Genomic DNA, 25787 nt, shown 5'->3' on the forward strand with positions numbered 1-25787 from the left:
GGAAGTCGGCGCGGGACGGGCGGCGGGTGGAAGCCGGTCCGGGGCTGAGGATCGCAGCGTTACCGGCGTTGTTCCCTCCTGGGCCGGGGTCGCCCGCCCGCGGCGAGGGGCGCCGGGCCCTGAGCCTCTGCCGGCGCCCTTCCGCAGCGTCTCCGCCTGGCTGCGATGGAGGCGCCGCCCGGCGGCCGCCTTCCCGCCGAGGGTTCCCAGCCGCCGGCCGTAGCCGAGGTGCGCTGCCCCGGCCCCAGACCGCTGCGCCTGCTCGAGTGGAGGGTAGCGGCTGGCGCTGCCGTGCGCATCGGCTCCGTGCTGGCTGTGTGCGAGGCCGCCGCCTCCACGCAGCCCTCCGGGCCCGCCCCTGTCCGCACCGGCTCCGGAGGCTGCGTGCGCGCGGAGCGCAGGCTGAGGTCGGAGCGCGCGGGCGTGGTGCGAGAGCTGTGCGCGCAGCCGGGCCAGGTGGTGGCCCCCGGGTGAGTGGTAACGGGGGAGGAAGCCAGGTCTGGAGGAAGCTCTGGGCCTGGGCCGGGAGCGGGTCCTGGGCTGGGCACTGGGTGGGAGCGGGTCTCCCGGGCTGCCGCTGAAGGGGCTGCGCTCGGGGAGAAGTTTGCAAGCTGGGCGCACAGCTGCGCCTCTGCCTGTTTTTCTAAGGCTGGGTGACAGTCCCTGCTAGTCATCTACTGATCGGAGGCAACAAACTTGAAAAAAAAAAAGCCCTGTGTCTCCGAAATTGCACTCTTTGAAAGACAGTTGCGTTCTTTTCTCTCTCTGACAGGTGTCTCCACCCAAGACGTCACTTTTGTAAGTTAGGAAAACTAGGGGTCATAGCACGTACAGGAAGAAGCAGGCGTGCTCCTTGCTTGTTGTCACAGCGTTAATTGTTGGGAGGCGTGCAATTGTTGAGGTCGCAGTAAACCTTGTGAAGCGCGGTTGTAAAACCTGGCAGTTTTGCTTCATAGCTCAGGAAGGGGGTGCGGCTCTGGTATAGGTAGGTCAGGGCAAGCAGTAGTATCCTCCTACCATCGGCTCTTGCTGTCGTACCCCTGTTTTAACCTTGTGAAGGGATTTTTTTTGTTTGTTTATAAGTTGACCAGTGTTGTGCACAAAGTTGTGTACCCATGACTGGTGTCGTTGTTTCCATTACAGGGACGGAAACCTGGGGCAGGTGAGCATCCCTGCCTCCTGTTAAGTGGCTGGGGTGTAGTTTCCCTCTGCGGGGGCCCCAGTGCCCTGGCCGCTCAGTTTCCTTTCTCCCCACCCTGGCCCTTCAGGTGGGCACCAGCCCCTGCTCCTCTCCTGGTGGCACAGGTTCATCCTCTGGTTGTTGAACATTTTCCACCTGGTTCCACGTGGCTAGAGCCTGCCTGCGTCGCACTCCTGGGTGCCTCATCTTGCATCCAGTTCTCTTCTCTCATCTTTGGAGGCAGAGCCAGGTCTTCAGCCTTCTGTACCTGCCACAGAGTGCAGGGGAGGTGGCTGGGCTGCACTCTCATCTGCCACTGCCAGAGCCATCCGCCTGGCCTTACGAGGGAGAGGCTCTCTGTGTGTAACACCCTGGTGTGCTTTCAGCGTTGCTTTGAAGTCAGGTTTTCCTTGACCATTGCTTGGGCCCTAAGGAGCCTGTAAACCCACCACCTGGACGATGGACAGGCTGCTTGATGCTGCCGTTTCACTGGTTAGAAAACCCCTGAGGGAAAGACCTCTGTTCCCTGTTGTTCTGTTACTCCGACTGCACGGAAACGGCCCCAAGGCCCAGGCAGGCTGGTTACTGGTCACAGCAGCTAGTGAGCCTTGACGTGCCGCCGTCCTGCAAAGCAGAGGAGCCCAGTCAGGTAATGCCGCCAGTCAGCCCAGCAGCTGGCCTAGTGACGAGTTCCCAGCTGTGGGTAATTTTCTGGGTGTTTTTGGTGTTTCAGGTCTTGGGGTATCTTACTGCAGTGGTTTGTCCCGGGGCCTTTTGAGACTCTGAGCAGTGGTAGCATTTCTCCTGGAATGCAGGTGTGAGAGGGTGTGTAAAGCACCAGCCCAGAGCCAGGCTCTGTGGCCGGAGTTGTCCTTGGGTCCATCATCGCTGTCATCAGCTGGTCTCATCCTGACCACACCAGAGGTTGTTCTCCGGCAGTGAACAGTTCCAGGAACTTAGAGACCTTGTCTCTGGATGTGTAGTGGAAATGGGAGATGCTCTTGTGACCTGTGATGGGATTGCGTGTTTTTGTAGCGCTCACACTGTCGGGGAGAGCGAGGATTGTTCTGACCTTTTAGACAGAGGAGGGGACGGGGTCCCAGCAGGTTCTGACACACCAGCCCAGTCCCTCCTGGGCTTCCCCAGGTTTCCTCCACACTGCTGTCTGCTTAGGCCGCATTTCACCCGGAGCATCCCCGTGGGGGAAGTAGACGAAAGAAGAGTCTGTTTCTGTCCTCGTATTGCGTATGTGGATTGAAATTATTTTGATTTGGAAATATTCTGACAAGGCACTGTTAGCAGAAAGTATTTCTGTTAATTATTTGTCCTTTCTTTTCACTTGTCTACTTTTTTTTTCAATTCATGTGGATACATTGAAGTCTCCAAAGGAAAGGAAAATATACACATAAAATAATCAGAAAACAAGCCTGGTGATGGATAAGGACCGGCACAGGAGGAGGCTGTGTAGGTGCGTGCTTGCGTCTTTTCTTGACGTCCAACTAGCACTATCTGTGCCCGGTAGCCTGTCTGTCTGAATCTGCTGTTTGTATCAGGATTGTACAGTGGTGATGTTTTTAATTCCTTCGTTTCTTCTTCCTTTCTTGGTTGGCTTTCTACTGTGAGAAAAACTAACTTATTGGCATGGACTCCTGGGTCCTTATTCAGTGGATTATAGTCCATTTCCAGTTACTTTCTCAACACTCAGATTATCCTGGACTAGGCAGCAGGCACCGTTCCAGGTCCTGTTTCCTGACACAGCCCTGGAATCAGCCTTTCTCAAAGAAGTCCTGCTTCCTTTCAGTGCAGCCGTGGTCTGGACGTCTTGCCCCCCAGTGCTCTTCAGCAGTCAGACGTTTACTGCTCTAGAGAGGTCCCTTTGCCCCTCACCCGTCCGACCCAGCCAGATCCAGCACCTGGCAGAACGCTGGGACCCGCTCCTTGACGCTGCGCTGCTTCGGCACAGCCGGCGCGCTCTGAGCTCCCCGTTAGAGCAGACACAGACGCTCCTGAGCACAGAAGCCTCCCGAGAGCTTGGTCCTTGTGTGTTGAGGGGAATACCTGTGTGGCGACCGCACTGATGCCTGTCCCACGGCCTCTCTTCAGGCATCGGCTGGGGAGGTGGGCCTGTGTTGGTGGCTGGCTTGCCATTCTGAGGCTCATCTCCTTGGTTGAAGTGTTTCTAGAGTTCACAGCACATCAGTGCCTTGACTGTGCGATGGGTTGAGGTAAAACGACCCTGCCCGTGGTAAGGTCTGCAGAGCTGAAGAGGGAGGGCATCTCGTGCCAAAAGACCGTGACTGCTGCTCCTGTCTGACCCCCTTTCCTTCTCTGGGGACTGCATCTCTTTGGGTGGATATTTTTTAAGCCCAAGTAGAGATCCTGAAGTCAGCTGGACAGTGTCACACCTAGCGCTGACCCTGGGGGGCAGATCTGAGTGGTCCTGTAATTTATGGAAAATGCAGTCGGACCTCCCTGTCCGTGAGTTTCCCCACCTGTGTGTTCAGCTGACTTTGGGTCAGAACATCTGAGCAGTGAGGGTAGGGATTCAGAAAGTTCCAAAAAGCAAAGCTTGAATTTGCCACATACCGGCAACTGTGAGAGTGCTGGCCTTGTGGTGGGTGTCACCGGTGACCGGGAGATGGCCAGTGTACACGGGAGGCTGTGTGCACACACCGGGCCATTCTCTGTTAGGGACTGGAGAGTCCTCTGACTCTGGGACCAGTGGGTCCTGGGAGCAGCTTCCTGCGGATACACACAGGTGACTCTAAGGTCGGCTTCCCTCTAATGTGGGCTGGGCGTTTCTGCAACTTACCTGGCAAGTGTCAGCCCGAGCCGCGCCTGCCGAGAGGAGCAGCGTGTGGGGGCCCCGGCCCGGGAGCCCACCCGCCGCTGTTTCCCTGTGGCCTCACGGGCAGCAGGTCTGCGGGGCCTGTGCCCGCAGCGTGAGGGGCGTCGGCGAGATGGTGGATGAGCAGTCACTCTTTCTCCCCAGCCCGCCACCCGCGGCAGGCTGTGCGCAGGTGCCACAGGGCCCACAGCGCCCCGACCCATGAGCAGATGCTGGAGGGCACCCTCGACTTGGAGCGGAGCGCCTCCGTCTGCCTGCCAGCTCCACTGCGCGGTCTCAGGCGCATCCTGGGACCGTCCCCCTCTCGTGCGCAGGAGGGTCCCTGGCAGGAAGGGATCTGGGAAGGTGGGGGCCCGTGGCAGCAGTGGCCTCACCCCAGAACCAAGGACTAAAGCGGGTGAGACCCCACGCCGGCACTGCTGATGGGCAGGGTCACCTGGAGGAGTTCCGTGTGCTCAGGGCAGGGGCTCATCCGCTCCCCCAGCCTGTCTAGGGTCAGGTTGAGGGGGCAGTTTCTGGGAGGCGTTGAGATGGTGCTGACAGTGGGCCCACAGGGAAGGGGCCGCGCCACCCGCCCGGCACAAGCCTTGGGGGGTGCCTGGCCGGGGGCACGGGGAGCCGGGTCGTGAAGGGCAGGGATGGGGCCACTGCCCGGGAGGCGAGAGAGGTCTCAGAGAGTCTGTGAGGAGTCAACCAAGGGGCCCCCACGCCAGGCGCCCAGGTCCTCGCCCGCCGGGTCGGGAGGTGGGACCACGCTGACCCGCCTGGCACTCTGACCCACAGCCATCAGGTTGCGGAGCTGAAAGCCTCCCTTCAGAGACCGCTGCCAGGCCACCAGGGTTTGAGGTGAATGTACAAAGAAAACAGCAATTTCTGTGTTTATGAAAACTAGGAATATTAGTCCTGTCAGAAAAATTTAGATTAATCATAGCCTTTCTCCAGACTGGGAATGACTACAGGAAACAAGAATCATTTATTATTTGTCTGTATTTTAATGAGTTGTTCTTTGTCACATTAACGTTTCAGTTTTTCTAAGTTGTTTATCAGAAACCATAGGAGAATCCCATGTAAGCTTCTCATGCATTTTGAGACAGTTTTCTGTTATCTGACAGGACATCCTGAGTCCTTTCTGTTGTTCTGTAGGTAGTTTTGCTGTGTTTCACATGAAGGACACACGGAAGGGAAAGCCCTTCATTTATCGCCAGAGAGATGGCCCAGGGGCAGCATGACCCCCTGCAGTCCTGGGGCGTCCAATAAGCCCAGGGGTTGCAGCTCTTGCTGACGTGCTTGTTCTCTCCCATCTAGGGCGGTCCTGGTGCGCTTAGAAGGATGTAGTCACCCCGTCGTCATGAAGGGCCTGTGCGCCGAGTGTGGCCAGGACTTGACCCAGTAAGTGCTGGCGCTCTGGAGCGGCGGGGCCTGTGGGGGCGAGGGCCGAGGGCTTGGGTGCAGGCAGCGGCACCGCTGTCCCCCACACGCCACGGGCCGGCTGCCTCCTCGGGAGGCGCGCACCCCGGTGTGGTGGGAGCAGCTGTGACGAGCCCTCCTCCTCGTCCCTTTGGGACAGCCGTCCCAGACCTGGCCTGGACTTCTCGCCTGGGCGTGTCTCGGCCTGGGTGGGTTTGCCCCCGTGGTCGAGGGTTTCCGTGGTTTGCGCGTGTGGAGCGATGTGGATCCTTCTGTTTCTCACGCTGTGGGCCTCTGGGACGGTCTTTATTTTCAAAGGGAACTTTGTAAGTGTGATTTAGTTTCTTCCTCAGTGCTCCTGTGTTTCCAGATGGGGAGGACACTTCAGCACTAGGCCCCCAGTGCACGTCCACTAGAATTAGCCCAAGCTGAAGTCCCCATGAGTTAGCGAGCTAGAGCCCTGGCCTCAGCGCCCCTCTCTCTGCAGGCTGCAGAGCAAGAACGGGCGGCAGCAGGTGCCGCTGTCCACAGCCACCGTGTCCATGGTGCACAGCGTCCCTGAGCTCATGGTGAGCTCCGAGGTAGGTGTCCTGGGGGGCCGGGGCTGGGAAGGTGGTCCTGGGGGCACTCCTCAGTCAGGGCAGGGGCGGGGGCGGAGAGGGCAGGCCTCTTCTTGTCACTGTCCCAAGTGACCATAGTGCACGGATGGTCCGTGTGAAGCAAGCGGCCTGCCCGCGGGACAGGGGCTGTGCCTCTCCTGTTATCTCCCTGCCTTTGGGGTGGGAGCTCTCTGGGATGCTGCCTCTGGAGCCTGGGCTCAGAGGGGAAGACAACCTTGGGCGGGGAGCCCCGGCCAGGCAGGGTCATGAGCTGGTGGCACCGGAAGGCCCCTGCCTGGGAGCAGGGCTGTGCAGGAAGTAAGCGCTGTTGGCTGAGTGGTGCTGGCCACAGGGGCGTGGGGGCCCAGTGCATGCTTTCACTAGCAGACGTGCACGTGCTGAGGGGAGGTTTGGGAACAGAAAGCGTGCTCTTACAAATTGCGAGAGTCATATGGCTGTGCTGGCCAGAGGCCTCCTGATGCTGGGTCAGGGCCCACACGGGTGCGAGCCTCGCCAGGACAGGGCGCCAGCACAGGCCCCGTGAGGACTGGCTTCTTGTCTTGTTGGGGGAGCCCTGGAGCTCTGCGTTGTCAGTCAAAGCACTGTGTTTGTAAACGACATACGCCTACTTTGTGTTTTGTGGAAAAGACAACGCCAGAGACGTGACTCTGACTTCTCTGAATTACTGAAATCTAAGCATAAGTACGTAAGTATGTTTAAGACAAAACAAGGAAGTCTGAGGTAGAAAAGAGAAGGAGGTGTTCCCGCTGTTTCTGTTGTAACAGAGTAGCCCTTGGCCTTTCTGCATAAACTCTTTCGGGAGCACCGGGTGGGATTCCTGTCGCTCATCAGGATGGCGGCAGCCGCCCCGTGGCTCACAGCTTCTCAGTCCTCTCGCCCCCGCCCTGAGCGAGTCTGTGTAGACTCAGCCTCTTGCCTCTCCACTCCCGATCACTGGTCCGCACGTAACTAGAAGCGGTCACCGTCAGACTGGCTTGAGGACGTTCGAGCAAATGGAACGGGCTTCAGGCACCAGGGCATCGACTCTGGGCCGCTGGGCGCATGGGTGCAGTGGGCAACCCCAGCTTCCGGTTCTGTTTCCGGAGAAGACGGAGCGTCACCTTGTCTCCACATGGCCTTCCTCAGTCATTTCTCTTTGCTTCCCCGGCTGTAGCAAGCGGAAAAGCTGGGCAGGGAGGACCAGCAGCGACTGCACCGCAGCAGGAAGCTGGTGCTCATGGTGGACTTGGACCAGACGCTGATCCACACCACGGAGCAGCACTGCCAGCAGATGTCCAACAAGGTGAGTGCGGCGGGCGCAGCCGGGGGCGGGCGCAGCCGGGGGCAGGCGCCGCCGTCCTCGGAAGGGGCCTGGGTGTTCGGCTTAGGAAGTGTGCGGGCTCTGCCCCTGAGCTCATGGCTGCGGTGGGGGGCAGTGGAGAGCTGGTGGGGGCTGGAGTGGACCCTCTCTCCCGCAGAGCAGTGCAGGTTTTCAGATGGCTAGTGTTTCTGTGTCGTGGGGTCTTCTGTCCCGGAACAGCTCTCCATGCCGTCTGTGCCGTCACCTGTGGACGTGTCTCAGGGTTTCCTACATCACGACCACCGCGTTCAGGGGCAGCAGAGCTGGGTGGGCAGGGGTGGGGCGCCGCGGTGGCAACTGCAGCCACCTGGGGCTTGTCCACTGTGGAGCCGGATATTTCCATTCATTTCATAAGAGTTTGACTGGTTGCATCATGCCCAGTGTGAGCACGTGTGATACGTAGCAAGGTGTCCTTGGGGCCGCGTGGACCATGCCCACTGCCAGGGGCTTCCCTGTGCCCCCCTGATTCCCCACCATCGCAGCTCCCAGACCTGCGGGCAGCACTTAGAGAGGCGGGTTGAACCCTTAACCTCGGATACCCTCACTTGGGATTTGAGGATTTTTCTGTTGCAGTGTCCAGACGGTTTACCGCTGAGCGTGGGGCTGGGGTGGGGCTGGGTGGTGGTTGTACCATCTCAACTCCCAAGTGTCTCACCAGAGTAGCTCCATCACGAACAGTGTGACAGGTTTATAGCCAGTGAAAACTTAACAGTGCCTCAGGTCATTTCCTTTTCGAGTTTATTATTACGGGAAAATGAATGATAAACAGATTTAAAAGGAGTTTAACTTTCTAAGGAGAGTAGACTTACGTGCATGTAGATCACGTGTGAGCAGGTTGGAGTTACTGATCTCATCTGTCTCCTAAAAATGAACCTGTTTTTGTGCTGTAAGTCAGTGGAGCTGCATTTTATAACCGTAAGGAAGTTGGGCTGAGTTGTGTGGGGCTCTTAGCTTACCTTCCTCTCTGGCTCCAGGAGGCACTGTGGATAGACTCTGGAATCTGCAGTGGTTGGCTGCCTGCCCATGGTGCTTGTGAAATGGTTGGGACGTGAGTGTCCACTGGAGTCCTGAGATTTCGTGAGGCCTTTGGTGCCCGGTCCTCAGACAGCTAAGGTGCCATAGTTGTCACAAGAAGCTATCGCAGGTCACCTGGCTGTTCTGGGCAGTCGCTGTGATTAGCCGGAGTGCTCACCCGGGCGGTTACTGCAGGAAAAGGCTGAGCCCCCTTACAGAGTGTGAGAGAGGATGGCATTTGTGTGGCGCGGCAGGCTGTGCTGCCGTGACTCCCCCCTGTAACCCCCAGCCTGGTGGCTGTCACCTGCCGCATGTCGGTGCCGCCCTCTGACCGGCCCTGTTCTCTGCAGGGCATCTTCCACTTCCAGCTGGGCCGGGGTGAGCCCATGCTGCACACACGCCTGCGTCCCCACTGCAAGGAGTTCCTGGAGAAGGTGGCCCGGCTGTATGAGTTGCACGTGTTCACGTTTGGCAGCCGGCTGTACGCACACACCATTGCAGGTGAGCAGCTCATGGGGTTCTGTCCCGCTCTGGACACTCAACGGCCGGCGTGTGGGTTTGGCTCCTCTCTTTCTCAACGGTGAGTCCTGCAGATGGAGGGAAGGTCAGAGGCTCTACCTGCCTCGGCCTTGGCCCCGCGGTGGTGGCTGGGGCGCGGGCAGGCCGGTTCTCCAGAACCTCCTCTCTGCTTGGTGGCAGTCGCGCTCCAGTCCCGAGTGCAAGCCCCTGCCCCTCTGTCAGCTGCATGCCGCAGGCCCCTGGAGAGGCTGGTCAGGGTCACGGACGTGTGGGGAAGTAGGAGCTCTCTGTAAGGGCTTTCTTACACAGGCAGGGGCCCTCGGGGCTGCCTGCCTGGTCACCAGGGACATGTCTGTCTCAGTTGATGGACAGTCGGTAGACAGCAGTCAGTGTGGGTGTCGAGTCTGTGACCTCGGGGTCCTGTCAAAGGGCAAGGGCTCTGGTGGGCACTCAGTGAGCCTCGGAACAGCTGAGCACTGGCGCCGTGTGCAGCTGGGCAGGTGCTTCCTCGTCCATGTTCACATCGTTCTGCTGTCGGGGCGAGTTTCAGAGCGCTGCCTGGACGCCCTGCTCTCCCCTCTGCTGTACAAACACGATGGCCCAGGGACCGCACACAGGCCACAGGCCCCTCCCGGGAGCCGTGGCTTGTGTGAGGTCCCTGTGCTGGTTACTGGCAGGCCCTGGGCTCCTGGGGCAGCACTGAGCTGTGCTCACCTCATCTGCTGAGCCAGCAGGATCCGGGTGGGGGGCCGCCGTCAGCATCTGGACCGATCCCCTTCCCCTAAGGGGGGCGGGCTCCGTGTCTCCCCATCTCACACACAGTGGGACGGCAGTGCATCTCAGACACAGGACTGTGTTCTGTTTTCTTTTCAAAGGCTTTTTAGATCCCGAGAAGAAGCTATTTTCTCATCGAATATTATCGAGGGACGAATGTATTGACCCGTTTTCCAAAACAGGGAACCTCAGGTAGGTAGGTGCCTGGCTGTGCACCTGCTGTCGTAAAGTCTGCGTCTGGAGCATCGGCTGCTGGTTCCGTATCCGCTCCCGGTCCCCAGCGTCCACTCTGGCATGTGGATGGCCGCTGTCTTCCAACTAGACCCCTCCTTTCCCTGCTTTCTCTGAATGTCCAGGCAACAGTGGCTCCTGGGCAGCTCAGGCCGGAGCCCGGGATCACACGTGTGGGAGTGAGGGCAGGGCGAGGGTGTGTGGCGAGCACCTGGGGCGGAGTGCCTGCAGACCCTGGCCGCCCCCGGGGCCTCATTCCTTCAGGGCCTCGCGTGTGCTGACCCTGCTGTCAGTGTCCTGCCTCCTTCTACCCGACAGGCCCCTCCCGTCCTGGCCTCCGACCTCTCACTGAAGGCCTGTTTCATATTGAGAATTTCTTGCTCAGCTTGTATAAGGAATTTCCCTGTTTTCTACCTAGAGAGAGGCAGCCTCTCCCCAATAAGGGGTGTTCTTAGGTATGGTCTTTTGGCTGGTGTTGTCCACCCTTAGCTGACATTTCGAGTTTCAGGTTTAGGATGTCCTGTTCACATCTGTAGTACATAAGAGAGCCTGGGAGTACTCATCCAGAAACAGTGCTCATGTTTAGAGGTTGAGCATCTGGGTGAGCAGATACAGGCACGAGGGAAGGTGTGATGCTTGTCAAGAGAGAAGCTGCCCGAGGATGGGGCGTCCAGGGGCAGGGCTCCTGGCAGCTCCAGGCAGGGGTGCTTGGTGGGGCAGGTTTCTGGCCACGAGCTCTTCCCTGGTCTCGCTGGAGTTAGAGGTGCTGAAAGCATCACCAGTGTAAGTCATCGTAGGTACCTTGTGCCCGTGGAAACAGACTCACAGAAAATCATTTCGGACATGTGAACGTTTTTCCTGCCTTTAGTGGCAAGTAGAAAACCTGAGCAGTGGCAGGCGCTTCTGCTGGGTTTGTTCCTCAGGCCTGGAAGACAGGCAGGAAGCACCATCCTCTGACTCTCTGCCTTTGCACTTGCTTGTCTGAATGTCGGCCTTGGGGGCAGAAACCAGGTGACGAGACCCCAGAGCGGGCCTGTGTCCCTCGGGCTTGCTGGGCCCTTGCTCCCCTGGCACCCCAGTGTCGCTGCTCTGTCCTGACGTCATACGTGCCCGGCTGAAACACGAGTGGGGCTCTGCCTCCTGCCCAGAGCCGGTAGCTCCCACAGGGCGCGGGCCTTGGCTGGGCCCATTGGTCTATGCCAACTCCCCCAGGCAGGGCTCTCCACAGCCCTGCCGCCTCACTCTGTCCTGCTCCTGCCCCAAGGAGTGCCAGACGGGAGGAGTGTTAGCAACCTTAGTGTCACTTTCTCTGGAAATCTTGAGAGTCTTGTTTTTTCAACAAGCTCTTCTGTGCAGCTCATGCCTGGTTCTGGTTAGTCTGCTCTCCATTGGTTCCACGTGAGAGACAATGTAGACGTCTGGTGAGTGCTGACTTCCATAAAGGGTACTAGTGATGCATATTTATTTCCAGAAATCTCTTTCCCTGTGGAGACTCCATGGTTTGCATCATCGACGACCGAGAAGACGTCTGGAAGTTCGCCCCCAACCTGATAACCGTGAAGAAGTACGTCTACTTCCAGGGCATTGGGGACATCCACGCCCCGTCCGCGCCCCGGGAGCCCCCAGCAAGGAAGAGAGGTGGGTGGTCCCCGGCCGTCGGGGAGTGCGCCAGCCTCGGTCCGTCTCAGCTGTGGCTGCTGCTCCTTCAGGGTTGGGTTTGGTTTTGTTCAGTTTATTTGTGTTTCAGCGTCAGAGAGGTTGGGTGGGTTTGTTTGTTACATTGATACTATTTGGTTTCAGTGTAACAGTATTAGCCTGAGCATTTTTTCCTGTTGAGTCCAGTGAAGAATGCTACTTGACTTAATGCACTTGAACGCTCCCTTTCCTCCTGGTTCTCCCTGGAGAGAACAGCCGGGCCTAGGGGTGCGGTATGGGGGCTCCCGCAGAGGCAGGGCCACTGCACCCTGCCCAGACCTGCATGGAGCCCCTCCGGACAGTAGAGCCCAAAGTCTGGAGAAAGTTTGAAGTTTCAGTTTAAAGTGTCTGATAATCTTTAGCCCTCAAATTATTTTGAGAATACAGTTATTGCTGCAGTGGCAGAAGCAGGACTTTGAGGCCTGGCAGAGGGGAGGGAGGCCCCAGGGCGCCCCGCACGGCTGAGGCAGAGGCGTTCTGACCACAGCCTGGGAGCCAAGAGCGTCCACACGTCTCGGACCCTGTGGAGCCCCTAACACAGTGACCGACGAGGCAGCCAGCCTGGAGCAGTCACCCGCTGGCCACCTCCTGGTGTGTGCCAACGTCCAGAGGTGGCTGGAATCGCAGGTGCGGGCAGGCGGGCAGCGAGTCCACAGGAGGCTTCCTGTCGCTCACTGAGTAATGGTGGCCTTGTCTCCTGTGTCCTCGCCTGGTCGATCGTCCTGAAGGTGCCGACGCCGCAGAGCAGCCTCTGTCCATCAGGGACCCCGAGGAAGGAAGGCCAGCGTCTGCGGTGGAGAGTAACGGCCTTGGGAGGCCTGCCCGGGAGCTCAATGGGGGCCCGGGCCCTCGAGGATGCTGGCCTTGCCAGGAGGAGGAGAGGGGCTCCCGGTCCACTGCCCGCACCCCCTCCGCTGATGGCCGTGGGACTTTGGCGGGCACCCAGCCACGCGGAAAGACTCCGCCAGAGAAAAGGCCTGTGCGGGGTCCAGCCAGCCCCGACCAGGACCTGGACGTGCCCAGCGACAGCGGGAGCAGCAGCGAGTCCGAGGGCCAGCCCTCGCCCGCCCCCTCCGAAGGGGAGAGTGGGGAGAGGCGGACCCGGAGGAAGCCCCAGGCTGCCCGCGAAGCCGGGAAGGCCACGCTGCAGGGAGGCCCCCCAGGCCTGGCCGGGGAGCGGCTTGCGGGCGCCAACCACTGCGGGGAGCCCAGCCCCGGCATGCCGGCAGACACGCAGGAGGACGGGGAGAGGGACGGGCTGTGCGTGCTTGGCGGCGGCTGCGCCGACCGCAAGGAGGCCGAGACTGAGTCCCAGAACAGCGAGCAGTCAGGCATCACGGTGGGCGAGTCCCTGGACCAGAGCGTGGAGGAGGAGGAGGAGGAGGACGCGGACGACGACGACCACCTGGTGCACCTAGAGGAGATCCTCGCCCGCGTGCACTCCGACTACTACGCCAAGTACGACCGCTTCCTCAGCGGGGAGAGCCCCGAGGCCCCCGATATCCGCAAGATCGTCCCCGAGCTGCGCAGCAAGGTGCTGGCGGACGTGGCCATCATCTTCAGCGGGCTGCACCCCACCAACTTCCCTGTGGAGCGCACGCGGGAGCATTACCACGCCCGGGCGCTGGGCGCGCGCATCCTCACCCAGCTCGTGCTCGACCCCGACGACCCCGCCCGGCCCACCCACCTCATCGCTGCAAGGGCCGGTGAGTCACCCCCAGCCTGCCCGCTGCCCTGCCAAGCCAGAGGCCTGAAGCTCCCGGCCAGAGGCTCTGGTTGGGGGCCAAGCAGAGAGGCAGCAGGGGCTCGGGGCCCTTCAGGAGCTTCCTAGGACGGCCCCCCACCCCCACCCTGCCCCCCGGCCCTGCTCCGTGCCCCTCTGTGTTGCCCCCCCCCAGCCCCGCCCCTCCGTCCCTGCCGCCCTGAAGGCCCCTGCCCCCCACTCCCCACCATGGCTCTGAGTGGATCGAGTTTGCTCGCAGGCACGGAGAAGGTGCGCCAGGCCCAGGAGTGCGGGCAGCTGCACGTGGTCAACCCTGACTGGCTGTGGAGCTGCCTGGAGCGCTGGGACAGGGTGGAGGAGCAGCTGTTCCCGCTGCGCGACGACCAGGGCAGGGCGCAGAGGTGAGTTCCGGGCGCCTGGTCCCCGACAAACAGGTGCGGGCGGCGGGCCTGCTCAGCCCTTGCAGCCTGCGGCTTCCCGTCTGCGGAGACGCCCACCAGTCTCTCCCCTGTCCCCGCCGAGCGGGTTGTCACTGAGAGCCCCTCTCCCTGGTACCACCTGGAGAAGGAGCAGAATTGCTGTTTCTGAGACACGAGACGGCATTCCGCCGTGATTGCTGGTTTGCGGGTGTTTCGAGGCTGGGAATGCTGCTGTGAAGTCCAGGGGTCTCTGCAGAGTCCAGTGTGGAGGGAGGGGGTGTCCGGGGAGGGCGGGTGCAGAGGCCCGTGGGCCACAGTGTGGGGAGAGGGGGCTGGCGGGCGCCCCTCTGCATGAGAGCAGGCGCTGGGTTAACAGGCAGGGCTGCAGACAGCCTGAGAGACGGTGCAAGAGTGCTGCCTTGTGTCCGAGGCTTCGGCAGAGCCTTAGGCCTGACCAGGAACCGTGTGCTCCCTGCAGAGTCACGTCCCAGCGGGAGGGGTTGCTGGGGTCCCGTGGGTTCCAGCCCCTCTCACAGCCCTCCTTCTTGCCCGTAGGGAGGACGGCCCTGCGTCCTTCCCCGACAGGCAGAGCCTGCTCCCCGCCGCCCTGTTCCACCCGACACCTGTGCACCCCAAGGCCCCGCCTGGTCCTGAAGTCCGGATCTACGATGCCAGCACGGGCAAGCTCATCCGCACGGCCACCTCGGGCCCCGGGCCACCTGGCGCCCTGCCCCATGCGGGGCTCTCCTCCTTCAGGTACTCCACCCGCTCGCGGGGAGGTATCCCTGAGCCACGGCCGGCCGCGAGGAGCAGGCTGCGTGTGGGGCAGGCCTTGTGCCCATCCTCTGGGCCTGAGGAGGCGTGGTTCCGCCTGGACGGGCACGTGGCCCTCCTCTGCCCAGGGTCAGCGAGGGAGCAGGAGGCAGCCCTGGCCCTCCTGCCTTGCCCTGCTGGCTGCATCCCTGGGACACAGGGTGGGCCTGTCAGGAGCAGCTCCCGCCCTGTGCAGGCACACGGGCCCTGGTGACTGTAGGCTCTGTATCTGTCCTGCTGCTGGGCTCCAGCTGTGGACAGATGGATGTACTCGCTAGTTGAGGCTAGTTTCAGTTAGGTGTTGGTTGGTGATTTTGTTATTTGAAACTAAGAGCGTGGTCCCTGATAGGGCTTTGATTTTTTTTTTTTTTTCATGACAACGTGATACTTAATCATTTAAATAGATGCATCGTGAGCCCGTGTGCGGCTTTTGTTTCCCTGGAGTTGCTTTCTAGCTGGGTTAAAGGTCGTGGACATCTTTGATACATGGGGGAGTTGGTGGTGGTTTTGCCCAAGGCTCGTTGAGCCCCGTGGCCTGCCCGGCAGCCTCCCGGCCCTGGCCCATTTCAGACACACGACTACGCTGTGACACGTCTCTGGCTGCTGCAGCCTGTGGACCCGCCTCCACCTCACTGGCTGTCGTCTTGCATCCTGAGTCGATGCTTCTTCCTTGCTGGCTTCTGGGAGCTCTGCCCTGGTCCCCCTGGGTGGCGGTCACTGCCTGGGTCAGAAGACGCTGGCCCCGTGCTGCCGGCCGGGCGGTGCTGGCTCCTCGGCCGTGTGGACACGTGGCCTGCTGGGCTTTTCTTTGCGGTGATCGTCGTGTTCTCTGTCAGATCCTCCCTGATGGAGAGCACGTGTTCAGGTGGTGGGTTGAGGGCCCTGGAGCTGCGCTGGCCTTGGTGTGTGTGTGTGTGGAGGGTGCGCCGTCTGGACAAAAGTGGCCCAGTGTTTCTAGAGTAGCTCGTGCAGCTTATCCTAAACAGCGTTTGGGTTTAGGGGTGCAGCTCTGTATTCTGTCATCCCAGAAGCTTCACGGGGCTCTCGTTCTGTGGAGCTGGTCTTGGCGGTCCTCGTTCTCCGCGCGTGTGTGGCACGTCCTGCTTGTCACAGCGTGGCGCATGCTCGCTGTGTACTCATCCTTCCACCAAGCTATTCTCCGAAGTGTTGCAGTGAGCTCTGTCTCTGAGGTTCCTCCTTGTGAGGGTGAGCCTGACAGGGTGCAGGGCTCGCCTCCGAGTGTACAGCCCAGGCCACCCCCTGGGCCATCCACCCTTTCCAGTCCTGTTTCCTGGACATGGCGCCTTGCCCACGTGTGTGCGGAGGGCAGGGTGGCTGCACTCCCGGGGGCGGCGTGCCGGCGTGTTCTGATCCGGAACCCCAGGGCAGACCTGGTTGTGACCGGACACCACAACTGTTGGGCGGTTGCTTCCGGCTGATACTTGTTTGGGAGTCGTAAGTCTCGGGAGCTCCTGCTTTGATGTTCTGGTTCTGGGCTAAGGTGCCAGCCCACGAGGGGCCTGGAGTCAGAGGTCCTTGGGGAGCATGGGCGGAGTGCCTCTCACGAGGGATCTCCATGTGCAGGTCGCTGCTGGGACCGTGGAGGGGAGAGCAGCTGCCGTTCAGAGCCGCCGGGCTGGGGCCCGGGTCCAGGCTGCCTGCGTGGCAGGCACGGCTCCACGGGGTCGCTGGGCCAGGGCCGTGTCTGGAGAGCAGGGTGCGAGGTCGAGGCCACGGCAGCATGCCTCACACGCGTCTCCCAGCGGGTCAGCCACTGAAACAGCTTCTTCTATGCTCCTTCGTAGCTGAATGCTGCAGGTTGTGAATGTCTTGTTTTTTTTAGTATAGGTTTTCTTTGGAGATGATTGTGGGGGAACAGGCAGTTAACAGAAATGACAGAGAGCCCAGGGACCCTTTAATCATCTCCCCCCAGTGCCCACATCTCCAGACCTGCAGCCCGCATCGAGCCGAGACGCCCGTCCCGACAGTCCAGACCCGGAGTGGCCACCCCCTCTGGGCCCCCTGCCACCCCCAGCCACCTCCCGTGGCCCCCCTGGCCTGTGCCCGTCCCTGTCCTGTCGTCCGAGAGCGCGGGCTGGTGGGCTGGCGCCACGCAGCTCCGCCCAGCTCAGCTCCCTGGAGACTGCCCCAGTGTTGCTGTGTCGACTGCTCAGAGGGCGATGTGGTGTGAGGTGCGGCAGTTTCTGTGACTGTCCACCCACTGAGGACATCGGGGGCGTGTCCAGCTCTGGACTCTGAGTGACAGGGCCGCTGTAAACATGTGCGTGTCTCTGTTTCTCCCGGGTCAGCCATGGGGGCTGCTATGGGCTTGCTAGCACCGGGGCAGGGAGTGGTTCGTGGCCGTCTGACCCCCCAGTCCCTGTAGGTGGCGCGGGTGTTCTCGCCTGGGGAGCCGTGCAGGCAGCATGGGATGCTGAGAGCCAGCAGGAGTGGTGGGACTTCGGCAACTGGCGGTCGCTGTGTTAGGAGACAGAGCGGAGACATCTTTAAAATACCTACTTCTCATTCTTCTTAACACAGCAAACCTCTGCATGTTAACACCTGTTTAATGAAGAGCAACTATTTTCCAGTTCCCTGGTAGTAGCTTCAGATAGTAAAGAATCTGCCTGCAGTGATGGAGACCCAGGTTCTATCCCTGGGTCGGGGAGATCTCCTGGAGGAGGAAATGGCTACCTACTCCAGTGTTCTTGCCTGGAGAATCCCATGGACAGAGGAGCCTGGAGGGAGGGCTACAGTCCATGGGGTCGCATGCGACTGTTCTCCAAGTAGAAAGAAACGTATGGAGAAGCCTGGCTTGTTTGCATTTTGGGGTATCTCTGGCTGATGGAGGGTGGGTGCCCGCCTGCCGCTTGCCTGCCCCATGTGGTTGCCATTTGGCAGGGGAGGCCACGAGGGGGAGTGGTGGCCAAGCCCGTCCTGTCCCTGGAGGAGGGAGCGTCTTGGCGGTGCCTGCAGGGTCCCTGGAGCCCCAGCTTGAGGCAGCGAAGGGCAGGCACGCGTGTGCGCTGGGCAGAGTCTGCACTCGAGGGAGCCGCCCCAGCGGAACCCCAGGCCTCCGCCTCCCGTGGAGGGCGCTCATGTTCCTCCTTTGCCTTTCTGGATCTGGAGGGAGGCTGTTACAGGTGTGTTTTTAGTAAAAAGATGCCGCTGCCGTTTTTCCACACTCATAAGAGCTGTGGCTATTGACGCGACCTGATGTGGGACTGTGTGGAGATCTTGTAGCTGCTTGACCTCATGTGGAGGGCAGACCCCCCCCACGCTGGCTTCTGGGCGAGTGTTCACGCCCCCTGCCCACCCCGCCAGACCGGTGCTGAGCAGCGTGGTTTGTTGGTGAGAGAGGAGGTCAGTATCTGCCTTCAGCCCGAGGACAGGAGAGCCTGACCTGCCGCATTCTGGCTGGGCCTGCTGGGCTTTGGCTTCGTAAATCAAGACTGATGAACCCTGAGTAGGCACCACCCATGAGGCAGCGTGTGTCTTCACAGCTCAGGTTTCCCATGGGTGTGCTCTGTATGTGTACTCTGGGTGTGTATATACCCCGTGTATGTTGTGTGGGTGGGGGTGTGTGTACCTCAGCTGTGTTTATATACTGTGTGTGTGTATACCCTGAGGGGGTGTGTGTGTATACCCCAGGTGAATGTATATTCTCTGTATGTGCACCCCAGGTGTGTGTATGCCCTGTGTGTGTGTGTGTGTGTACCCTGGGTGTGTGTGTATACTCTGGGAATATGTATGCTGTCTGTGTGTATGTGTGCATGCCCTGGGGTGGGGGTGGGTTTACCCTGGGTGTGTTTATAACCTGTGTGTATGTGTATACCCTGTATGTATGTGTGTGGGCCCTGTGTGTGTATACCCAGGTGGGTATGTGTGCATGCTGGGTGTACCCCGGGTGTGTGTGCATACCCTGTGTGTCTGTACCCCAGGTGGGTGTGTGTGCACCCTGGGTGTATGTATACTGTGTGTGTGTGTACCCCGGGTGTGTGTGTGTACCCCAGGTGGGTGTGTGTGCACCCTGGGTGTATGTATACTGTGTGTGTGTGTACCCCGGGTGTGTGTGTGTACCCCAGGTGGGTGTGTGTGCACCCTGGGTGTATGTATACTGTGTGTGTGTGTGTGTGTGTGTACTGTCCTGAGAGTCGGGCCCGGGCCAGCTGTCCTCACGGGCTGTGACTTCCTTTCCAGGGCAGTGCAGCCACGCCCCCAGCAGGTGTTTGGTGACGACCTGCCCGACAGTCAGGATGGGGAGCAGCCTGGTCCTTCCCGGAGGAAGCGCCAGCCCAGCATGTCGGAGACCATGCCGCTGTACACGCTGTGCAAGGAGGACTTGGAGAGCATGGACAAGGAGGTGAGCCCGCACTGCCCTCTGTCCACCCTGGGGCGGCTCGGCGGGACATGACTGGCCAGTGTTTGGGCAGCGCAGGAGGCAGCTTTCTGACCCACCTGGGGACCCTGGCGCCCCACCCGTGGACTATGGGCAGCCTCTCAGAGGAGATTGTAGACTCTGACAGTTCGGGTGCTTCGTGTCTGTGGACGTGTGGTTCTGTTTGGAGCAGTGAGTGCCGTCTCTCAGCACAGGAGTCCTGCCTTGCCTCCCTTCATGGGCATTCTCAGGTTTCATGGGAGAAATGGAGGCCTTCAGCTTAACTGAAGAGGGTGTATTACGTGTGAAGGCCTTGTGAAAGTGGTAGTCACTCAGGCGTGTCTGACTCTTTGTGACCTATGGACTTTAGCCCACTGGCTCCTCTGTCCCCGGAATCCTCCAGGCAAGCATACTGGAGTGGGTAGCCATTCCCTTCTCCAGGGGATCTTCCTGATCCAGGGATCAAACCCAGGTCTCCTGCGTGGAGGCAGACTCTTTACCATCTGCTCTACCAGGGACTCCTGGGAGACCTTGTGGGCCCAACAGCAACGCCAGCCCTTGGACTGTCGACGCACCGTGTGTGTGCTTTAACTCGTGGATGCGTGTGCCTTGTCCCTTCTCAGCTGCACGTGTAGGTTTGCAGCTGGAGATGTCTCTGGTCTGAGCCCTCTGCCACGGCTGTGGTCCCTGCTCAGAGCTGCTCTATTTGGGGCGGGGATGTCCCCCCTCACCCCCATTGCCCAAATTTCATCAGAGGGTTTTTAATCCTGGCCACGCCAGGTTCCAGGGCCTTCCTCCAATGCGTCCCCACCGTCCACTGCGTGTGCACGACTTCTGCAGGGAAGTGGGCCCCGTAGAGCCGTGGTGTGCACAGGTGTGCGGGGCACACACTCGGGATGGGGCTCCAAGGGCACCGGCCGTTGTCCTGGGCGCTGGGCCTCCCCGCCTCGGGGCTCCGGCAGAAATGGTGATTTGTTGGGCGTTGGAGTTCTCGGTGGGGGAGTGGGCACAGCCTGGGCCGCCCCTTCCCGCCCGGGCAGACCCCACATCGGGGCTGCAGGAGCTGCTACGTGTCCTCCTGGAGCAGGCGGCACTGAGGCCCTCCCTGGGAAGGGGCCGCAGGGCGGGTTCCTCGGGGTGGTGCTCCGTCCGTGCTGACGCTCAGCCCCTTGTCAGGTGGACGACATCCTGGGCGAGGGCAGCGACGACAGCGACAGCGAGAAGAAACCCCGGGAGGAGGAGGAGCCTCCGGAGGAGGAGCCGGGGCACGGCCCGCCCGAGACCCTGGGGGCGCCAAGGGGGCGCCGGCTGGAGAGGAGCGCCACAGACAGCCGGGGGCTCAGGTGAGCGTGGGCTGGGCGCCTCCCACGTGGTGAGTGTGCACCATCCTGTTGGGTCTTCCCGGCATCGGGGACCCTGATGGGAGGGGTGGGAACCCTGAGGGGGTCCCCAGAGGGCAGAGGCCTCCCTGCTTTCTGAGCAGGTGGCCGGGTCCAGCTTCGCTGCATGAGCGCCTGTGGGTGTCTGCATCTGTGTCTTCCTGGCCGCCTGGTCTGACTTGCAGGCCGTCCTGTAGGTGAACTGACCTGCGGAGAAAGTGCGGCTCCTTCAGACACAGGCCGGTGCCCCGCAGCAGGTGGAGGCGGCACCGCGCCCTCCGCTGCTGGAGCCCCCTTGGCGCACTGTGCTTCCCTGCTTCATAGGAACGCTGTTCCGTGGGTCGAGGAGAGAACTGTCAACTCTGTTCCGGGTGATCAGCTGCACACGATGGTTTGACTCCGTGTTCTCACACGTGGGGAGTCCCGCCGTCAGGGCAGAGGGTATGAGGGGTGCAGGTGTCGTGGACCCCACGTCTACGCCGGGCGTGAGGGCCGGGGGAGCCCTGTGCTCCATCCCACAAGGGCTCAGAAAGCTGCTTTTGTCATGAAACGTGCTCAGGCTTTTCAGAAACGGTAGAGCAGATGAGGTCTGGATAAGCTTTTCTTGGAGCGTGCCCTCTCACCCTGTGGTCCTGACCTGGATCCCATGCCCCGGCGCCCTGATGCCATGGTACGCTCCCCTCAAGTGCGTCTCTGAAGATGCGCAGAGCCTCCCTTGTGACCGGGCCTGGCGGGAGCCCACCCGGGAGGCGGCATCCGCTCAGCCTTGGGGCCCCAATGGCCTTTCACACCACAGGGCAGGCGCTCCTGGGGTGCTCAGCTCAGGGTTTGCCAAACTGCTGGATCAGCTCAGGTGTTTCCTCATTTTTGTAATAATGGCCCATGTTTCCAAATGAGAGAGACATTCTTTTCAGGTCCTTTTGTGTCCTGGTAGCACCAGGCCGCCGTTTCCTCCTGATACCCTGTTCCTGGCACACTGCCCTGCCCCACCCCCCATCATAACCTCCACTTAATGCCCACGTGCACAGAAATAACCATCTCCTCCACTGTGAATGCAGCTGAGACAGAGGCGGAATACAGACCTGTCCACGCAAACACGCGCGTGCACACACACGCACCTGACGTGGCCTTGATGGGTGAACTAGTGACCTCACCAGCTGCAGTGCTGCCCTTTTCTTTTTGCCAAAAACACCCAGTGGGTTGTAACCAGCAGTTCAAACATACGCGCTTTGTGGATTTTGTCTAATCTGGGTTAGGTGTTGATACAAAATAAGTTTTTTATTTAGTGTTTACTAAACAGCAGACTTCAGGTGTGGGTCTACATGCTTTTCTGCAGCAAAGTGCTCAGACAGTGGACCCTGGGGGAGGAAATTTGTATGCGTGTTTGTGTTCCTGTTCACTTTGTTGCTTTATTCGACATCAAATCTGAGATGACTCTCGGGCCTTAAATTTTCTCCAAATTAAATCTGTTAGCGTTTCCCTAGGGAACTGTGCAGCTGGTTGTGGAAACAAAACACAAATATTGCTTGTTCTGCTGGGAGGAGAGGAAGCTGGTCTCAATTACAGGCCTTTATTAACCATGGCTTGCAGCTGTTTCCAGCCTTTGAGGTAATTTAAGCACTAAAACTCAATTGTGTTGGATGTGAGATTATTCCAAACATTGTGTAACCGGGACTGAGGGCTTGCCTGTTCCACCAGCGGGCACTGCCTCTGTGGCCTCTGACTTTCGTCCATGGCAAGCCTGCCTGTTGGACCCCAAGGTCCCAGAGCCTTCCTCCTGTGGAACCCCCAGGGTTCAGCAAGTTGACGTTCGTCTCTGAGTGGAGGCTGTAGTAGGCTGTGGGGTCCCCCCTCCTGGCTGGCTGCTGGTGTCTCCCTGGAACTCGCGTCTTCCCGGCTCTGAGGTCCATGGGGGCCGTTGCCCTGAGAGTGGAGAGGCTGGCGCCCCTGCAGCAGTGTCTCCAGATGCAGTTGAGAAGGTTTTATCGACAAGTGGCCCGGAGTGCCCCTCGTGGGGACCTGTGCTTCTGCCCTGGGGACCTGCCTGGCCCCATCCCCACCCCTGGGGGCTCACCGCTGACGGCCTCAGCTCCTCGTCAAAACACCTTGGGGCGCATGAGGGTCTCTGCACTTCATGTTTCTTACTTCCGGGAAGGCTGCCCGCCCCAACCCCAGTGACTCACTGAGGGTCTCCCAGCACATGGAGTGGAAGGTGGCCGAAGAGGAGCTGGAGGGACAGCCCATGACCCCGGGGTCTTGTTGCGGCCGAAGCCGTGCAGCCGGGGGTGGGGCCTGGGTCACCCCCTGCCTGGTGGCCAGCATCCACAGTTGAACAGGACCCGCCTGGGGCCGTGTGTTCACTGCACATGTATTATTGCTGTGCACACGTGCGCACACACACGACCTCCAGTTCTGTCCCTGGGAGGTGGTACCCTTGTGAGGAATGTGGTTATTGGGGTTGTTTGCAGTGGTTTGAACGATAAAGAAGTAAGCAGTCTTTCAAAACTGTTTCTACGTGTCAATTCTAAATGTATCTGCATGTTCACCACTCGACAAAGGGAAATAATCTGGGTGCTTCAGATTAATCACACTTAGTAACACCTTCTGTTCGAGCATCTCTGCACGTCCAGAGTCAGCCTGCAGTGTGGGGGCTGGCCCGGGGCCCCGCGTCTGCTCTGATTTGGTTTGAGAGCTGCAGCCCTGCATCCACGCCTACCCCCGCCCGGCGCCCAACCCCAGCTTGGCTGGCGCCTTTCCTGGAAGCATTGCAGGGACCCACTCGGCCCCATCCTTGTGTCCAGGCCCCGGCACCCTCTCCTCTTGCCAGCCCAGCCTCCTCAAGGTGCGAACGGGGCCTGAGAGAATGGGTTCTTTCCAGTTGACTTTCCCTTCCCTCACGCTGCCTGCAGGGGCCAGCGCCCAGCTCCAACTCTGGTCACTGATTGGAAAGGCGGCTGTGGCCTGTGGCTGTGCCCTGTCCTGTGTCCGTCTGTCTGAGGCAGGTGCGGCTGCCGCAGGGCTGTTTCTAGGATGAGGCAGGACGCTCTGGGGGCCCGCTGCCCTCCCAGACCCAGCTGCTCTGCGAGGCCTCTGAGCTCAGGCTTCAGAGACCCACAATTCACCTGTCTCCTCATCCCACCGCCTCACGTTTCTCTGTAAGTGACAGCGTAAAACGGAGTGGTTTTTTAAACGGAGATGCTGCTCTGTCTGCAGCTCTTCTCGTAACCACGACGACAGTAGAGCATCCAGAGTGATGCTTTGCTTACCTGGTGCAGATGAAAGTCCGTGACTTAGACACGTGTGTCCGCTGCCCACTTCTTTTCTGGGATGTGTCCCTCTGGGCGGGGCTGGAGGGGCAGGATGTGGGGGACCCTCAGCTTCTGAGCTCAGTGTGGGGGAGTGTGACCTCGGGGTGCGGGGCGGTTATGGGTGCCAGGCCATGGGCGCGTCAGCCGAGGAGCTGAGGGTACTGAGCTCCCGTCCAGTGCCCACCCCGCAGCACCTTGCTGGGCGTAGCTGGGAGGCTGTCCGGGGACGCGTCTCCTCATGGGGAGACGTGCCTGTTGCACGTCTCGGCTCGGGAACTCGCTTCCCAGGGCCAGTCCTACTCCCACGCAAGGCCCAGGGCCTCCCCCTAATCCTGCCAGCCTGAGCAGTGAGGTGCTTCCTAACGGCACCTCCGTTTCACTTTCCAATTAACTCGCGCTATTTTTTCAGTGTTCATTGTCCTTTTTGAATATTCTGTTTTGAGGGGGTTGGTTGCTGTTTTCTGTTTGGGGAGTGTTTCTCACGATTGGATCGTTTGTTGTCTGTTGTAGAAGCATCTTTGTGATAGAGCTTGAGTAACAGGCGATGTAGTCCTGCGTGTGTGGCTGCTGACAGGGCCTTTTGGGGCTCTGAGAGATGCACTTTGGGGGGCTGCTTCTTTCTGGAATGTTTTCCCAAACCAGAGGTGTATGTCAGGGGGTGTGCGTCCTCTTATAAAACTGGTTTCCTTTTCGATAAATGGTGCTGCAACAATTAGATGTCAAGTGCAAGATAACCTTGGCCACAGTCAGAAATTTATCCAGAAATTAACTCGAAAGAGATTACAGGCCTAGACCATGAACCTGTCTGCTGGCGGCTGTCCCCATGCCCCTTTCTGGCGGCTGGTCCCACCCTGCCCTCTCCTGTCCTCAGGCGGCAGTCACTGTGTCACTTGCCACGGGCCCTGGCCATCAGGGCTGGGCGCAGCTCACAGTGCGTCTGCTTCCGTTGCAGGGGCCACAAGAGGAAGCTGAACGAAGAGGACGCGGCCAGCGAGTCCAGCGGGGCGTCCAGCTGCGAGGACGAGGAGGGGGGCAGCTCGGAAGCAGACGAGATGGCTGCCGCGCTGGAGGCTGAGCTGGGTGACCTCATGTGACCTGGTGGCCCGCAGCTCACCCATGGAAGGATGTGTCTGCAGAGCTCCACCTGCAGAAACATTATTTTGCAGAAATAGGTGTTTTTAGAAGTTTTACCACAGGAAGGCCGACTTGTTAAGGACAGCATCGTGGGGAGCGCGGGCCACGCCAGACTGTCATTGAGCTCAGCCAGGCCACACAGCAGGACCGAGCGTGGGGTCTGTCATCAGAGGAGGGGTGTGGGCTGGAGCGTGGGGTCTGTCATCAGAGGCGGGGGCCGCTTGTGCCATTAATGCTGCAGCACGTCGCTTAGGTTGAGGCCTGGGGCCCTGACGAGACGGGATGGTGCGCAGGAGCCCGGCATCCGGCCCTCCTGCTGGAAGTGGCGGCTCGCGCAGGGTTTAAGTGAAGCTGCGTGGCCCGCGCACACCTGCGCGGAGTGCAGACGGGCCAGAGCTCCCGGTGCGCTGTGGCCCGTGGGGTTTGCTGACACCAGGTCCCGTGGCTTCATGCCCAGGCCGCCGCCGCCTCACTCCCACGGGCATCGGGACAAAGGCCACCACCTTCAGCTCCTTCGTGAGATCAGATGTAAAGTTTTGTATATCTATTTCATATGTGACCCCCCAAACAGATTTTTCTTTCATTTAATAAAAGTCTTTTTTTGTAAGCCTTCTTCCCTGCCCCGTTGCCTCCTCACAGGGTCCAGCCATCCACCACCCCACCCCAGCGCCCGTCAGGGAGGTCGTGGGCAGAGACGTGGGGAGGTTCATGGGTGAGTGAGCAGGGCCTTGGACGTTGGAATGGAGAAGCAGGGTCCTCCCAAGCTGGCCTGTGGCTGTTGCTCGTTCCGTACGCACCAAAGCTTTAGAAAAGCTGAGGACTGCTGCTGTTTCTAATAGATTTATGAAAATTAGATCTAACACTGAAGGAAAGCAGAGCAATTCTGATCCTAGGAGCTCAGAGCTGACAAGATTGTAAAATTTGTCACGTACGGCTTGTCCGCCAGCAGCATGCACAGCGTGGTCCTATCCCCGGGATCTTGGGTCTCACCTGCAGGCCTGTGTGC

General features: G+C 59.9%; 1 protein-coding gene across 2 annotated transcripts; it reads left to right on the forward strand.

Moving 5' to 3' along the window:
- On the forward strand, positions 1-25394 carry CTDP1 (CTD phosphatase subunit 1). 2 transcript variants are annotated; one of them, XM_040264390.1, is made up of 13 exons: positions 1-470; positions 5334-5417; positions 5923-6016; positions 7209-7337; positions 8759-8909; positions 9803-9893; positions 11404-11570; positions 12356-13333; positions 13610-13751; positions 14325-14525; positions 18783-18945; positions 20137-20303; positions 24600-25394. In XM_040264390.1, the coding sequence occupies exons 1-13, from the start codon at positions 166-168 to the stop codon at positions 24739-24741; spliced, it is 2814 nt and encodes a 937-aa protein (XP_040120324.1). In that variant the 5' UTR covers positions 1-165; the 3' UTR covers positions 24742-25394. The 2 variants fall into 2 exon arrangements, with proteins under 2 accessions (XP_040120324.1, XP_040120325.1); XM_040264391.1 differs by lacking the exon at positions 1-470 and adding an exon at positions 557-2648.
- The last annotated feature ends 393 nt before the right edge of the window (positions 25395-25787 follow it).

This window comes from Oryx dammah, unplaced genomic scaffold (assembly GCF_014754425.2).
Source record: "Oryx dammah isolate SB20612 unplaced genomic scaffold, SCBI_Odam_1.1 HiC_scaffold_22, whole genome shotgun sequence".
NCBI lineage: Eukaryota > Metazoa > Chordata > Mammalia > Artiodactyla > Bovidae > Oryx > Oryx dammah.